The 16104-nt window shown below is 48.0% G+C and overlaps 1 protein-coding gene across 6 annotated transcripts in view; it reads left to right on the forward strand.

The window, feature by feature from the left end:
• The window catches only part of MTSS1 (MTSS I-BAR domain containing 1), a 133416-nt gene that overhangs the window by 96719 nt on the left and 20593 nt on the right, over nt 1-16104 (forward strand). For all 6 annotated transcript variants that reach the window (XM_037501883.2, XM_037501898.2, XM_037501914.2 and 3 more), the window contains exons 4-6: nt 4124-4208; nt 5510-5601; nt 6839-6913. In XM_037501883.2, coding sequence (XP_037357780.1) covers nt 4124-4208; nt 5510-5601; nt 6839-6913 — 252 coding nt within the window. The remainder of the gene's footprint in view (nt 1-4123; nt 4209-5509; nt 5602-6838; nt 6914-16104) is intronic.

Genomic DNA, 16104 nt, shown 5'->3' on the forward strand with positions numbered 1-16104 from the left:
TGGGAGAGACAGAGAAGTTGGTATGAAGCCCTGTGCCTCCCTCAGCAGGGAGGGGCTCTCTCAGCATCAGCTGAGTCCTGGTGTGGCGACGCCGGGGCGTCAGTGCCCCCTTCCCTTGCTCCTTTCGACAGGCAAGAAGCAGAACCACATCCCAGGGCTTAAGCAAGCATGCCTTCTTGCAAAATGGGAGCTGCAGGTCCACAGGGAGAGCAGGCTCTGCGCTGGGTGTGTTAATTTGGTGGCACAGCAAGGTCAGGGGAGTTGGGGGCCTTCCTGTCACTGTCCACATGCTGGGCTTCATCCTAAGGCCGGTGTCCCTATGCCCAGAAGGAGGGGTGACTGGGAAGCTGCCCCCTTGTTCCTGTGGGGTCTCTCTGGTGTGTCTTAAGTTCAAGGAAACTTATACCCTAGACAACTCCCCAATAATCTTCTCTCCATGTTTGTCCCATCCCTGAACTGACCACTGCCAAATGCTCACTGGGAGGTCAACAATGGCACTTCCTCAGTGTCTCCAAAAGTAGACAGAACCATGGGGCCCCCAAAGATGTCCACATCCTCATCCCTGGAGTCTGTGTGAGTGTGTGAGGACCCTGGATTATCCAGGTGAGTCCAGTACCGTCACAGGGCTCTCGTAAAGGAGGACCGGAGTCAGAGAGAAAAGATGTGGGGACAGAAGCAGATATCAGAGGAGAGAAAAGATGCTACACTACTGGCTTTGATGGTGAGGCAGTATCCCCAAGCAGAGGACTGCAGGAGACCTCTAGAAGCTGGAGGAGGCCAGGAAGAAGTCCCCCCCAGAGCCTCCAGAAGGAATGCAATACCTTGATTTTAGACTGCTTTTGGAATTTTGACCCCCAGAACCGTAAGATAATAAATACGCATTGCTGTAAGCTTGTGGTAATTTATTACGGCAGCAGTAGGAAATGAATACTGTATGGCTTCTCTCTTAAACTTGAATCAATACAGACCTCTTCTAAGGTCATCAGAATCTTTTGGATTTTCTTTCGGATGCCCAGAGAAGATACACAAATATTTACGCATTAAACAAAAGACAAACCCAGTCCCTGATCCCGCCTCCATGTGGAGCTAGCCTGGGGATTTGCTCTCAAGTGAGGGAAACATCGATTCTTTCCTTCAGCCCCCTGTGCCTGCCCAGAGCAGGGAGTGCAGAAACAGGCCTGATCTTGTCTGCACTCACAAGCAGCTGAGTGATTCTCCACCAGCCATGTGATTCCATAAATATTCTCACTGTCATATCAGAACGCGTCCAGATGTCTGCTCTGCCTTTGTAGCCACAGCCAGTTTCTGCTGAAGCTTTATCCAACCTGCTGATTTTTTTTTTTTTTTTTTTTTTAAGTTTTAGCAAGGGTCAGGGAGAGCAGAGACCTTGTTAAGCACATCCACAGCTAGAATTATTTTTAGGGTGTCCCATGTTGCCAAGATCAGCAGTAATGCTAACAGCTGAGTCCCGGGGTCTGCGGAGGCTGCCATCTGCCTGTCTTCTCCCCTCATGCCAGTTGGACAAAGACAGAGTTCTGCATTTCTTCTTCCTTCAGGGCTTCCTGAGCTAGGGACACAGTGGTGGTAGCACCACCCTAGAAACTGCTAATGTTAGCGAACTGCAGCTCAGCTGTTTCTGGAAAACCTTGGACTTTCCTGGACATGATTACAAGGAATCGCCTATGGACAGCATATGGGGACGGTAGCAGAAATAATGGAGCGAAGGAATGGGATGAGAGAACTGAGCTTCAAGAGGCTCTTTTCCAACAGTAGTGTTATAGGGCAGCCCCGATATTGAACGGGTTGCCTTGCTGTGGGTCTGAACAGTAGGATTCTATTTTGAGGAAACTGAGGCATGGCGGTAACCTACCAAGTAACTCCCCATTACTTAACTCTCTAGTGCAAGGGAACTCTTGTCCTGTTTGGATAGTTTCAGACTCAACAGCCAGAATTGGAGAGCTGTGTGGTAAAGCCCTAGCCCCCATATTATAGATCATTAAGTTTGGTGGAATGTTCTAGACTCTCACAGAATGTTCTAGAATCTGGGTACTACCCCTTCCCATCCTCCTTTGTATAAGCACCTTGTGCCGAGTGACTAAACGTGTAGACTCTGGAGGCCCAGACTGGTTTGGAATCCCACTTACTGGCAGTGTGACCTTGGACGAGCTATGAAAGGCATTTTTCCTCTCCATAAAGTGGAGTGACAACAGTACCAGCATGACTGGGAGGGGTAAATACATTTCTGTGTACAAAATCCTTATCAGAGGGCCCAGCACAGCCTCAGGTTGCACTGGTGGCTCTTCCGTCTTTGATTGTAAACCTTGCTCTGCAGTTTAGGTGACTTTGTTCCACCTCTGGCCGTGTTCTCTGGTTTATTTAACCTGCTGCCTTATTATTTCTGTTTCTACTTTTTACTGTTGTAAACAACATTTTAGTGACTATCCACTTAGGTACAGATTTGCTCCCTTCCTTAATCATTTCCTCAACTTAAATTTCTGTGAGTAGAATTGCTGGGTCAAAGAGGGTACGTGGTTTTCTTGTTAGGTGCTGCCAAATTTTCCCCCAGAAACGTACTAGTTTTACACTCCTTCTGGCAGTGAATGAGTGTGCCAATTTCCTTGTGTGGCCAGGTTATTAACTTTTAATCAAATGAAGGCCTGGGAAAAAAATAGGAGATATTTCCCTGGGGATAGAGTGTTCTTCTCTTTGCTTATAAGCAATAAAAGCTTAGGAGAACCTGGCAAGCCCAGAAGGGCCTTAGCTTGTGTGAAAACAGCGCCTTCTGCTGGCCGTCCTGGTGGTGCGCTGTGCGCCGAGGTGGGGGCTGAGGTCCTCTGTTCCGCAGGTAGATACCTGGGATGCTGCTGCACACCCCCTGTGCCCAGCACAGCCCTCCAGCAGAGACCATCCTACCCGTGTGTCAATAGTATTAAGGTTGAGAAATGCCCTGAGGTGGTATCTCTTTTCAGACTAAAAAGATAGACGTATTATTTAATAAAAACATTGCATAAATGTTAATAATAAGGCATTGTAATATAGAGGCGGATATAGAAATTAATAACGTCAGTCTTTTTGGATTCAAAACATCTGTTTTTGCAAAGCAAAATGGAAAATAAGCAGAACTGAAAGAGCACATGGATCTTTCTAGAAGAGAAGGCAGAGGGGAGACAGCCCATAGGCGTGTCACAAGCACTGATTAGGGAGAGGACCTTTTTCTCCTTGACTTGGTTGAACCTGCCATAAATTCCTGTGGCTTTCCCTTACAAGCCTTGTCTGTTAAAAATAGTGCTTTATGTGCACCCCTCAAGCCCCAGTGTTTTTCTAACCTTTGTAATTGTGCTTTCCAGGGCTCAGGCCTCCATTCCCATCTGTAGTTAGGATTTGCTTACCCCCACCCCCCGCCACCCTGGTGCCCATGTAAATGCTGATTCAGACTTTTTTTTGAGAGGGGGAAAAGGAAGGGAACTTCAGACATAATCTTAGAAAAGGGTGTGCCTGAAGGGAAAAGTATGACCAGAATTTCAGGAAAACCAAACTATGTTGCAGCTCATTCGCTCAGTTAGCGGGCCTCTTCCCCTGGTTACGCAGACCTGCAGGAATATTCTGCGGCTTGGTTTTGCTTCAGCCTTGCAAGTCTTCAAATGACTTGTATTCTAAAATATGCATCTTGAAATAATTACCTGGAGCCTAATTAGCTGTTCTCAATAATATTAAAGGATTACTTTGCCAGAAGTTGGGGCCAGGGGATCTAAAACTTTCCCCTAAATATCAGATACTATTTGGATCATTTCGTGGGAAGTATTCCTTAGACTACAAGTCATGACCTATTCGTGGGCTGTGAAATCAGTTTATGGGTCACAATCAGCATTTAAAAGGAGTCAGGGCATTGTATATAGTAAAGGTAATTTTTGTTTTGGTGATTATATAAAAATGTTACAGCCTCTGTGTGTGTTAGCCTGCGTGTGTGTGTGTGTGTGTGTGTAATGAGCTTATGTGCACACGGGAAGAGGAGTTTGGGGAATAGTGACTTAGGTTTCATAGCGTGTTTCCAATCCTTCCATTCCCTTTAGAGCACACAGGCCTCCTGGGTCCTGGCCCTCAGCCTTCCCTCTTGCTTTTTCAGGTGGTACCAGGGAGATCGGCTCTGCCCTGACCAGGATGTGCATGCGGCACAGAAGCATAGAGGCCAAGCTGAGGCAGTTCTCCAGGTGAGGCATGGATTTCACTGGGTCGCCACGGCCCTTGCTGACTCGGTGGAGGCGGCAGGCAGAGCTCTCCAGGAACAGCACTGGCTTCCCCACAACACTGAGATCCTCAAAGCCCACCTTATCTTGGCCCATCTCTCATTTTGTTCGTGTTTGCTGGGCACCAGCTGTGTCCTTGTCCCCGGCGCTACTGCGGAGAACCAGATAGCCCGGGCCCTCCCCTTGTGGAACAGAACCTGCCCCCCACCCCCTTCGGGTCTGTGCTCCTGTATATCCTGCTGAGGCCTCTGGGTCCTGCTCCTGCAGCGGCCTCTTGGGAAGAGGACAGTGAGGACAGTGAAGTTGCTGTCAGGCAACTTGGGCTCTAGATGCTACATGAACTTGATACAGTTTCCAGCGGCGATAAAAGACACAAGGAGGAATGCACGGCCAGGGAATGATGGGTGGCGGGTGCTGGATGCAGGGTGTTTAGGGAGCATCTAACTCAGAAGACAGACTGGAGCTGAGACCAGGTACAGTGAGGACGTGAGCTGTTTGGATGGCTGGCGGAGCACCTGTGAGGGGAGGCAGACCCTGATAAGAGAAGGGGAGGTGGCTCCAAGAACGTGAAGGTGTTTAGGGGGGCTCAGGACCTACAGCCTCTCTGGTATGGAATGTCCACTGCACAGGCAAGCCCAGGTCTGCGGCGTCCCTGATTCCTCTGTGTGGGGACCCGCCATCCTGCAGGTGGAAAGGTGATCTGTTGGGGAGACTGCACCAAATGAAAAGAGAACTCTGGAACAGCAAAGGGAAAATAGTTTTTTTTTAACCTGGACACATACCTGGAGACACCCTCTCCCCCTGATCCAGAAGCTGCTACCCTACTCCCCTTTTTGTAGGCTGTCCACAGTCTGTCTCCCACATGACTTTATCAGAATCTCATGAGGCTGTGAAAAGCAGCACTGCTGGGTCTACCCTCAAAGCTTTATTAGGGTCGAGGCCAGGCCCCAAGTGTCTTTACCTTTTTGAAGCTCTCCAGGTGCTTCTGTGGTGCAGCCAGAGGGGCAGGCCTGCTGGTCCTCAGTCTTGCTTGTTAATACAAGCATTACAAATGAGAAGATGTCACTCCACTCTTAAGTCACAGCTTCTCAATAGTCATTGAAAAGCATCCTGAGAACCAGGTAGTTGTGAAATTGGGGGGATTCAGGTATGACTTGGGGCTAGGTATGCTGCCTTGACTGGCTTTGGGAAATCATGAATTGGGTGTGGAAATCTTGATAACAGAATCTGTTTGATTTTCTCTTTTCCTATTTTTTTGGTGAAAGTGCTTTAATTGATTGTCTGATAAACCCTCTACAAGAACAGATGGAAGAATGGAAGAAAGTGGCCAACCAGCTGGATAAAGACCACGCGAAAGGTACTGGGCATGCTGTGGGTCACGTGGTAGTGTCAGGTGGGTGTGGCCTGGTGTCCTCCCTGGACTTACTGGTGTCACCCTAAGGGCTTGCCCTGCCCCTGCTTCTGTGTCTTTCTGCACTGGGGGATGAGGCGTCGGCAGTCACCCCTTTGCAGGACGCGGTGCTGTTGTTTTGAACATGCAACATCAGTCAGCAACTGAGAGTCTCATGGCTCCTTGGCATTAATTGTGAATTTAACTGATTCACAATGTTTTGAATATTCATTTAATGTAGTAAAGATTTTAAGAAATAAATTTGTGCTGAATTAGCAGGCTTAAATGCCAAATGCATACTGAGGCATTTCAGCACATTGTGAAAGCCACACCTTTAACGACAGAAGCCCGCCTTGGGCCTCCTGCCCAGTACCGGCCTTTCTTTGTATTTGCCTGCAACCCCTATGTCTCAGCACCTCACATGACCACACTCTGGGGACAGAGTGGTCCAGACAAATGCCGCCCTGCCTTCCTGGAGCCCCGGGGGGTGCTGGCCTTGTGGAAGGGCAGGAGGCACTGCTGCAGGGAGTGCTGTGGAGGGGTGGGGCTGGCAAGGATGGGCTGAAAGAGGTCCTAGGAGCACAGACCCGTGAACTCTGCTCCCTTCCGATGGGAAGAGGCTCTCCCCGGCAGTGACTGCAGGGTGCTGATGGAGTTGCCATGACAGGCACATCTCAGAGATGCAGCAGGTTCCGTGCCAGACCACCACAGTAGAGAGAATATTGAAAATCAAAGGTATGTTATACTACGCTGCGGTCTATGAAGAGTCCAGTAGCACATAAAGCAACATAAAGCAACATATGGCACATAAAGCAACAGACATACCTGGCTGCTTTGTTGAGCAAAGCCCTGTGGATTAGGGCCTTGGGAAAGCAGGTGATACTGAAACTAATTCCTGATTCCTGAGAAATTGTGACTATCTCATTTTCACTCAAATATCCCCAAGGGATGTCTTTCCTCAAAGACTGAAGAGTGGACGCTTTAGGGACCAGGCCACGCCAGGTTTTGTTGTTTGTGTCCATGAATAATAGCCCCTGTGCCGTGAAATGCTATCATGAGATTTTCTCCTGTTGTATTCTGATAAAGCTATAAATAGTTCGTCCTGGCTTACGCTTTCTGGGATGAAAGATGATTTTTGACCACTCAGAAAATATTTTCTGTTGCGCAAAGTGATAAAATTATTCAATATTCTGCTTTCTCTTAGAATATAAAAAAGCTCGCCAAGAGATAAAAAAGAAGTCCTCAGATACGCTGAAACTGCAGAAGAAAGCCAAAAAAGGTAACTACTGTTCCGCCACTGCTAGGTTTCTCTGGGGTGAGGGGCAGCGCTCCTTGCTTCTCTGAAGGCCTCTGTTCTGTGCACACGTCCTGGGATCTGGGCCCTGGGGACCCAGGGGAGCACGAGGCATCTATCCTGATGAAAGTTCTCCGGGCAAAGCCTGTCTGTTCATGGGAGGCTCCTGCGAAGTTGTGTTGGACTCGGTCCCTCCCCCACCTTTGTCTCCAGCAGTTGACAGTTTCTGCATCTATTGTGTGTTGTCATGAAACCTCTGAATTCCTTGGAAGCTTTGGGCTAATACAAAGCCTTCATGCAAATGTTCGGTCGTAATTATTAGAGATTATGTCATTTTCTCCTCCAACTCACATAGCCTGTAATCTCCAAAGCCCTTTATTAAGTCTCGTGAACATGTTGGAGATGGGGGGGGGGGGGCCAGGAGGCGGGCGAACCCCTGCTCTTTCCTGGTGTGTGTGAGGTGGGCATTTGAAGGGGGAAGGCAGAGTGGTCCAGATGGCCGTCCCCACCTCCCGAGTCCCAGGCCCATAATGTCCCGTCCATGACCAAGCTTCGTTCTTCCAGCATGCACTGGGAGTTTGAAGAGAAAAATCTTAACGGTTGCATCCTTTTTACCCATACCATTTTACCAAAACTTCATGTAGGGGCTCTCTCCATCTTCCAGACCATTCTTCCTAATATCAAGTCACATAATTTGCTGCTTCACAAGGGATGTTTTTGTGTTTTTCCCCATCTGGTTGCCCTGTGGGTAATGTTTAGCATTTGTGTGCGATGATGACCCTCCTGGGTAGAATTCCCCAATTCAGGTAGAAAACCAAATTTCCTCTTTCCTAAACCAGCAATCCTCATTTGGATTTCAGAGAAAATACATTGGAGAGATGGAAAGGTTTGGTGAAAAGGAGGAGGTGGGAGAGCAGGACGATATTGCTAAGCTTTGACATTCAAAAGAAAAAAATACATAAAACCATTTCAGGACAAAGGTGGCAGATTTGGCACCCATGGTTAGAGTTTCTCTTAGTTCTGCCTCTGTATTTTTGAGCTGTGTTTCGCTTGATGCTTCTGAAATCCATGTTCTGTCTTGCGAACCAGTGTTTGCCAAGGCAGAGCGTCTGTGGACAGTCACCTTCAGAGTCTAGAGGTAAATATTATAAATGGCTCCCACATGCCACTGAATCTGAGGCCCCGTGGGAGCAAATGCTGGTAAACATCTGGAGCTGGACTTCACCTGATTGACAGCCTGGCAGCTTTGAGAGAGAAGTGAATGAGTTTGGAGGAAGAAAGCTCAGGAAAGGTGCTGATGGCTTGGAAAAGGTTTGGGAATTTGGTGAAAAGGATGAGGTTAAAAAAAAAACTATTTTCCCTTTGCTGTTCCAGAGTTCTCTTTTCATAGAACTGAAGTTCTTTTCCAGTGATAATCCTTTTTATCTGAATTCTCTATGAGGCTGAAACAGGCCTCGTCTGTCACTCAATGTCTCTGACATCGTCCAATTAGCAGAATTTGGATCTATGAGGAAGCCTGATAGGCTGATTGCAGTGCAGCACAAAAGGAAGTTTCTGGTAATTGGACTTGCCCAGTGCTGGCTCAGGCTGCCTGGAGAGGATAACGAGCTCCCTATCAAAGCTCTGGAGAGGATGATTCAGGACGCTTGGGTGCTAGACTGTGTAACATGAAGAGATACCTCAGACCCTGGGACTCGGGGAATAATTGGCATTTAGTTATGAGGTTTTGGGGGGGCACTTGAGCTGACGGCTGAGAGAATAGACGCTGTGGTCAGGGATTTCTGAAATAGCTGTTTTTTCAGCCCTGATCATGTGTCTGGCTATATCAGGTACCATATCCTTTCCAGATAAGGCACCATGAAGCACACTTATGTGTACAAGTCAAATCAATAGCTTGGAATGTTCAGATGATTTTCTGGTTACTCTAAGGTACCATTAAAAAAAAAAAAAAGATTTTTTTTTCCTCCCCCCAAATATCTAAATGCATTTTATTTTAGACTGAAGTGCTTACGTTTGTGTATTCCTGAAGTAAATGGAAGTTTCTAGAAGGGTACCAGAGACATCATTCTGAGTGAATGTTTGTATATTACTCTCCAAGTGGATGAGAATGGACTAGAAATCCTACAAGTTGCGGGCTGTAAGAAATCTCGTTATGTTAGGCTTCCACTTACTTTGGGTCTGGCTAGCAAAGTTTCCCTTTCTGCTACAATGCCTCTTAAGACTTCTGTTTTTTCTTCCTTCAAGTGGTAGCTCCCTGGATTCTTGACTTCAAAAAGTATTAGTAGTTCCTTCCAGGATTTCCACCATGTATTAGGCAAGATAAATTCTTTGGAGACATATATATTGTCCTGACGTACTAAATCTGATTTTTTAAGCTAATAATCACTTTCTTTTTCATGTTTCAAGGAGATAATCAAGGACCTTTTTGTCATAGCATTTTCACAAACTGTGATCTTTGCTCTAAAAATTCTTCTAATTCTCCTTTTCAAAACTATAAATGCCTTTTTGTGCAATTAAGGATGATTTACCACTACCCTTGATGTAAGAGGCACACATGATTTTATTTTTGTGTGTTTCAAACTTAATTTTCACTCTGCAGATACCACTTTATGTCACATTGTTTGAGTCCTTTTTCTTATAATAGAGAAGGTGGTAATTCATAACCTTAAGGTATTTAAATATGACTCTCCAAAAAAAAAAAAAAGTTTGATTTTTTTGTTGTTGTTGTTCAGTTTTACCCCCAAATCATTTTAAAATCACTTGGCATGTGCCTCATCTGTGGGAGACTGGACCTGTTTCTGCTGAAGGCAGCTTACCACATACCTGCGCAAGTGGGGGGTGCAGAAGTGGTACCTGCCCTCTGAGAAGTTTGGTGCCTAGGGTTCCACAGGGGCAGGTCAGCCCTGTTAGGTGAGGGGACCCTGACCTGGTCACCCCCAAGCTCTGAATGGCATCCCTTGTGGCCTCATGAGACCTCCTGCTTGATGCCAGTCCCTGGTCTTTGGCCCTGGAGTCGGCCATAACCCAACTAGGGAGTAGGGAGTACTGGGCATGGGGAACATCTTCTGTTATTTTGCCTACTGTTGCCACCTAACAGTACAAAATCAGCACCTCGTTTCTGATTTAACAAATTCCCGTATTACTATGACTTTAAAAATTACTCCGGTAAAGCTTTCTGTTACCAGGACTTTATTAGAGAAAGAGAACCAGAACATTTTAATTGGCTAACCCTTAAGTCTGATATTTAGAGTTCAATCGATCATTTTCCACTAGAGGTTGCAGAGCTAATATAACAAACTTAAACAGATTCTCAGAGTCCTATCCTAGCATGTCAGTTGCTACTGTGCTAACATTTGAAGTTTTTAAATTTTTTTTCCCATTTTTCTCATCTCCTTCAACTTTGTTTTCTAGGTTTTCCCCAATTACTTTCAACTTAGGATAAATCGCGCTTGAAAGGTTTTCTTATTAAAGCAGTGTAGTTGGCCTCTTATGGGAATAGATTCTTTCTCTTTTTAGAAACCTTGCCATATTTTCTAGGGTGCTGATTGCTAAGTAGGACGATCTATTTAGATAGAGAGGAAGGGGTATCAGCCAGTCAGGGAAGGGGTTCCAGATGTGCCCCTCTTGGTGGACGTGGGTTTAACCACCTTAACATAAAATTCGGTGGCAGGCCAAGGATGGCTTAACCCGTGAAGGGAAGGTAAGACTGCTGCTCGAATATTAGTTTGACTTTATTATTTTCCTTTTTGTGTCAATTGTGTATCCTGCACTTTCTCACCGTGTGCCCCGCCAGTGGACGTGCTTGGTAAGTTTCCATCCCGAATCTCTGGTGGCTGGTCACAGTGGGGCCCTCCTGTGGGCTCTCCGTGGTTGTCCAGATCTATGCTAGTCACCCACGTTTCCTTCCGGCTCAGAACAATCAATTATGTCTACTTAATCTTCCATACCTTCCAGAAAATTGTGTGCGTGTGTTCCAATCATTTTCTTTTCTTCGGTGCTTGACCCTTGAAAAAGGGTTAGCATAACATTCTGAGAACCTTTGCATCATCACAATCCAGTATTAGACTCATGGAAAAAAGAAATACAGAATTCTTTAAAGCCTCCTTTCCACAGGAAACAAATTAATTTAAACATACATATGTACCTGGTATATATGTGTGTGTTCATAGCAAAAAACAAAACATGAAGAATTACATTTAATAATGCCTCCCAACAATCCTCAAATCAGATTCGGTTGTACTAAGCTTGCAAAGATCTTTAAATTTGTCTCTCCCAGTTCCTTTTCAAAACCAATTTATTTTTTTAAAAAAAAGGTATTTCTTATTTCAGTGGAATTTGTGAAATGTTTCATTTCAAAGGTACCGGATCTTCAAATTCAATAATCAAAATGATTCTTCTTGACTGAATGTTGAGTTTCATTCTGTGGGTGATTACGCTACTAAAACGTTGCTTTTGGAGTCTCGTGACTGTCCCCCTGTCTCAGGAAGGTCTGTCTGTATGGTGTCTGCGTGGATTATTCCTGCCTGAGTGTGCCCTAGCATTCTCTCAGCTTTGGTTACTGAACAGCCCCAAATTTTGAATTGGAGTCTGTCATCTACAACGAAGCCACGTAAGTCCCCTGGGACAGGTGGGGCCAGGCAACCCACTGTCCAGGGGGACCCACCCCACTCTGCCTCTGCTTCCCCTCGTGTGACATTAGCTGGTTGTTCCCCAGCTTTAAAGTGATGGTCCTCCCAGCTCTTGATGTTAGGATTATGAAACAGAATGAACAGTTTTAATAAGCCTTCGGGAGGGAGGTAAGACACAGCCACTCTTGGCTTATTGTGATAAAATACATAGAACACAAAGTTCACCATTTTAAAGTGTACATCCAGTAGCTTCTCCTGCACCCCCTGTGTTTTGCAGCCATCCCACTAATTTGCATCACCCCAAAAGGGCATCTCCTGCCTTTGAAGCAGTCACTGCCCCAGGCCCTTGCCCCAAGGCCGTTCATCTGCTTTCTGTCTCTGCGGATTTGCCCTTCTGAGCATTTCCTAGAAAGAGAATTGGACACTTTTTGTCCTTTTGAGGCCATGGAGCTTTACTGGAACCTTGCTGACAGCTGACATGACTCAGTGTTGGGGGCACATGAGGCGTTTTATTTGTTCTCAGTAACTGAAAAGTAGGGTTAGGATGAGCTGAGGAACCACGCAGCCTTTTGATCTTGTAACTTAGTGTCTGCTCACTTTACTCAGGGAGACTCTTTGCAGCCCCCTCCCGTTCTGTCTTGCAGGGGTCAGTTCCAATGGCTGAGCCACAGTGACCAGTACTCAGCAGAGTGGACTTGGGCAGAAGCCCTTGATTTTTTTTTTTTATAATGTTTAAATCATTTTTGAATCTGGACATCTATATTTTAGCCAAGTTTCACAGTAGCTAAAATATTCTGGTTTAACAGAAGGAAAAAAAAAAAATATATATATATCTATATAAGAGCCCTCCTTTGGTCTAGTTCCAGCCTTGAACCCCAGGTCCCTGCTTCAGCCGTGGCCAGGGGCCTCCAATGAGGAAGGGATTTACGACTCTGAGAATGTGTCAAGCCAGGGCTGCTCTGCTCCCTGGAGGGATTTAGATTTGTGTGGAAGTAAACCCATTTGTGACTGTCGCAGTGGGCACAGAGGAAGCAAGCCTGTAAGCCAGGCAGGAAGCTGGTAATGAGGAAGGCGAGGGGGTGTCAGCTGGTGGCGTCTGGGGCCACCGCGGCGCCAGCAGAAGGGTTCTCATTTAGAGGGGAGCTCCAAAACCCGCAGTAAAGGGTGTCGCGCTGCAGAGGCGCACCCAGAGGGTAAGTGATGTGATATCCTGAGACACAATTTTGGGGGGCTGCAGATCCCACTGTGGGTGGACTTGTACACACGTGAGAACCACAGTGAGCTACCTCCCACCCAGACGTCCGGCCACCCTGACCTGCCTCCACGTGGTGCACTCCCTCCCGATGGACCAGCGCTGGACTGAACTCCACCTCCGTCATTCTCCTTTCTTCCTGCAGTGCCAGCCTCACCCCAGTGCATGCGCCCTCGGGCCGGGCATCAGGCACACACTTCCTCCTCACACAAGTGTCTTCTGTGCTCACGAAACCAGAGAGATCACTCTCAGGAGGCCCCTGAGACCCCCTCCACGGGTGGGCCGCTCTTCCTGCCTCCATAGTAAAAACCAAATGCTTTCCATCTTCTCTCCCCCTCTGGTTTTTGACGAAGGATGGCAGGAGCTCACTTCCCCGCAGGAGTTCCCACTTGAGTATCTGTGCTGTCCATCAGTGGGAGCTTGGCTTCCAGGCCCAGCATGTGGCACAGGCTTCTTTGCTCTGTTCCTGCTGCTGAGTAGCAGAGACCAAGAAGAGACACGGCTTGCAAGGTGGCGTGGCATGCACAAGGACACCTGCATGGCCCCCAGCCCCGCCTGCCAATGACGAGCCTCTGGAAGTTGTCAGCAGTCACGTCTCCTTAGGACCAGCGAGGCCACTGAAGTTGGGGTGGAGCTGAGAGTGGGTCCTGCCACCCATGTTGCTGCTGCTAAGTGGCTGTCAAGACCCCCGACAGCCGCTAAAAATCCCTCCAAGTACTTTCCAGGCCACCTCCCCCAGTGCCTGCTAGCTACAAAGCCACAGCTAAAATAATAGCCACCCTCCCTACTGCTTTCAGATGGCATAGAAGGTGCAGGGTTCAGGCTGCCTTCCCCACATTTGTGCTCAGTCCTGGGGAGCTCCCTGGTAGGGGTTGATGCCCACTGGGATGGTCAAAGTGCACTTTGGGCCTCAGTGAGTTGTTGGCCTGAACAAATGATGCAATGAAGCTTAGAAAAGTTCCTTCTGAAATCAGGGTAACTCTCAATGCAGACAGATGATGGATTGGGGCTCCAGAGGTTGACCACTCACGGCGTTGCATCCTCTGGTTATTTCGAGGCAGCTGTAACACAGCGAGGAAGATGGTTGAGTCACAACGTTATTCCAGGCTTGCAAAAGGAGTTCTAGGAGTGCACAAGTTTACTGATGCAGGAGTAATTGAATAAGGTACCAGTCTTCATGGAAAATCCTGTCATGGACAGGAAGGACTTTTTTTTTAATGAGTCAGCATGAGAAAGCCACAGCCTGCCATCTCTTCTGGCCTTGGAGATGCTGGTTAGTACCCGCTATGAAAGAGAGTGGGAATAGGTGCAGCCAGTGGGGTGGCGGCCACCCTGCCTGCCTCCAGCCAGTGCTGCCAGGCTGAGCGCAGGGGTCCCTGACTCCTTCTATCTTGGTGGAAGCCTGGGTGGCAGGATTTTGAAGTTTCACAACTCACGTGGCAGACTTCACATCAGTGGAGACATCAGAATTTCCCCCAGGAAGCTCCTGCATGTGACTGTTGCATATGAGATGCAAGCATGAATCCTTGGCGGCTGGGGATTCACCTGGCATATTTCAAAACTGAGGATTTCAGGTCAAAACAGGCCAAACAGACCCAGGGGGAGGTCCAGAACTGCAAACCTCTTCCTTCCCAGAGCTGGTCTCCCACACAATCATCGAAGGCATCAGCCAGGACCCTGGTTGTGCCTGCTTGCCGGGCCGGAGCCACACGCCCTGAAGAGACGGAGTGCACGAATGTGACAGTGCAGAGCTGTGGCTTCCCATGGTGCGTCGGAAGCCCAGGGAGCGGCAGTTACAGTAAAGCCAAGTTCCCTATAAAGCAACAGGAAATTGAAGACAGCTTCCTTGAATATCGGTTCCTTGCACATTACAGTTTTAATCTCGCTAGAGGGCACTCCATGACAGGGCGGGCGGTAGTCCTGCCTCTCAAGTTGCCGCCTTAATCACCATGCAAGGCCTCCACGGGGCTAAATGATTCACATCTGGTGTCATCCATTTCATTCATAAACATTCTCCTTGACTATTGCAGATGAGCCCTGTGATTCCAGCAAGTCTCCATTCACTCAGGAAATAGGTACGGAGCGCCTCCCCTCTGCAAGATCCCGTTGGTGGCTAAGGAGGCCAACGGCTAAAAAGTGGTCTCCACCCTCAAGGTGTCCCAGGTGGCAAAGGCTAATCGTGGTTCTCTGACACCAACTGCGTGTCCTCAAATTCAATTCAGTTCTGATGCTAACTCAAGTTAGCATAAAACCCACAGGCCAGGGGCTCATTCTGTCATCAGCCACAAAGGGGGCACGATCCCCAGGACCACACACGTCTATCCTGTCGACCCCAATTCGGGGTTTCCTATGAGCTTTCTTCAGGGTGGGGTGGGATAAGAGTGTGTATTCTGGATCTGGAGGAAGAAGAGTGTGTGAAGACCGCAGACAGACGGTGTGGCTGGAAGCTGGAGGTGGGTCTCATTCATTTCCTATGGGCAGGTGTCTGCTCGGTGTCGGATCGTGCGCTGGGGCCTGGGCATGCGGCCCGGGAGAGTCATCGTCATGCCCTCCTGGCATTTCCAGCTCAGGTGGCTGTGAACCTTGGGGGTTACCCTGAGAGTTGGAGGATTTCTTTCATGGGGGTTGAGTGCTAAGGGGTGAGGGTACCAACCCCGAGGAGGAGCCGGAGCCACTGGCAAGTGTGGTTTTTCCCATGCGGAGGGAAGGTGGGAAGTGTGCACCCAGGTCTGAGCGGCTCTTCCTTCTTCCGTCTGGTGCAGGACTGGGTGGAGGGGATCAGGGACCCAATCCTGGCCTTTCCATTACACTGAAGACTTGGTAACATCTAGAACTTTACTCCATGGCAGGGTTTATTTGGATGAGAGAGTCACCAGCCTGGAGACCCAGTTAACAAGTGACTAGAGTTGTCTAGGCAAGAGATATCAGTGGTCAGAGCTTAGGGACATGGCCACCGGGGTGAGAGGTGGGGGGGGGGGCAGGTCCCAGAGCTGCTGAGAATTGGAAGTGGAAGAGGAGGAATTGAAGGGGGTGGTGGGTTTTAGGATCAGGTACCAGATTAGACCATTTCTTTCACCCAAAGGAGGAATCATCTTGTGATGGGAGGGTTCTTGAGTCACCTGTGTGGTGAGCCACAGGTGGGCACAGGTCGTTCCTGGTGGTTCTCTGAGCTGCCTCTCCTTGTTCTTTGCTTGGATAAATGACTCTTTGCTCAGGGACCAGGAATCTTGCTTGTGGTGCTCACACCTTTAGGGAAAGGATTATGTGACCTTTGCTTTTTAGGCCTTTGAGCTGAA

This window comes from Talpa occidentalis, unplaced genomic scaffold, assembly GCF_014898055.3.
Source record: "Talpa occidentalis isolate TD23 unplaced genomic scaffold, MPIMG_talOcc4v2.1, whole genome shotgun sequence".
NCBI lineage: Eukaryota > Metazoa > Chordata > Mammalia > Eulipotyphla > Talpidae > Talpa > Talpa occidentalis.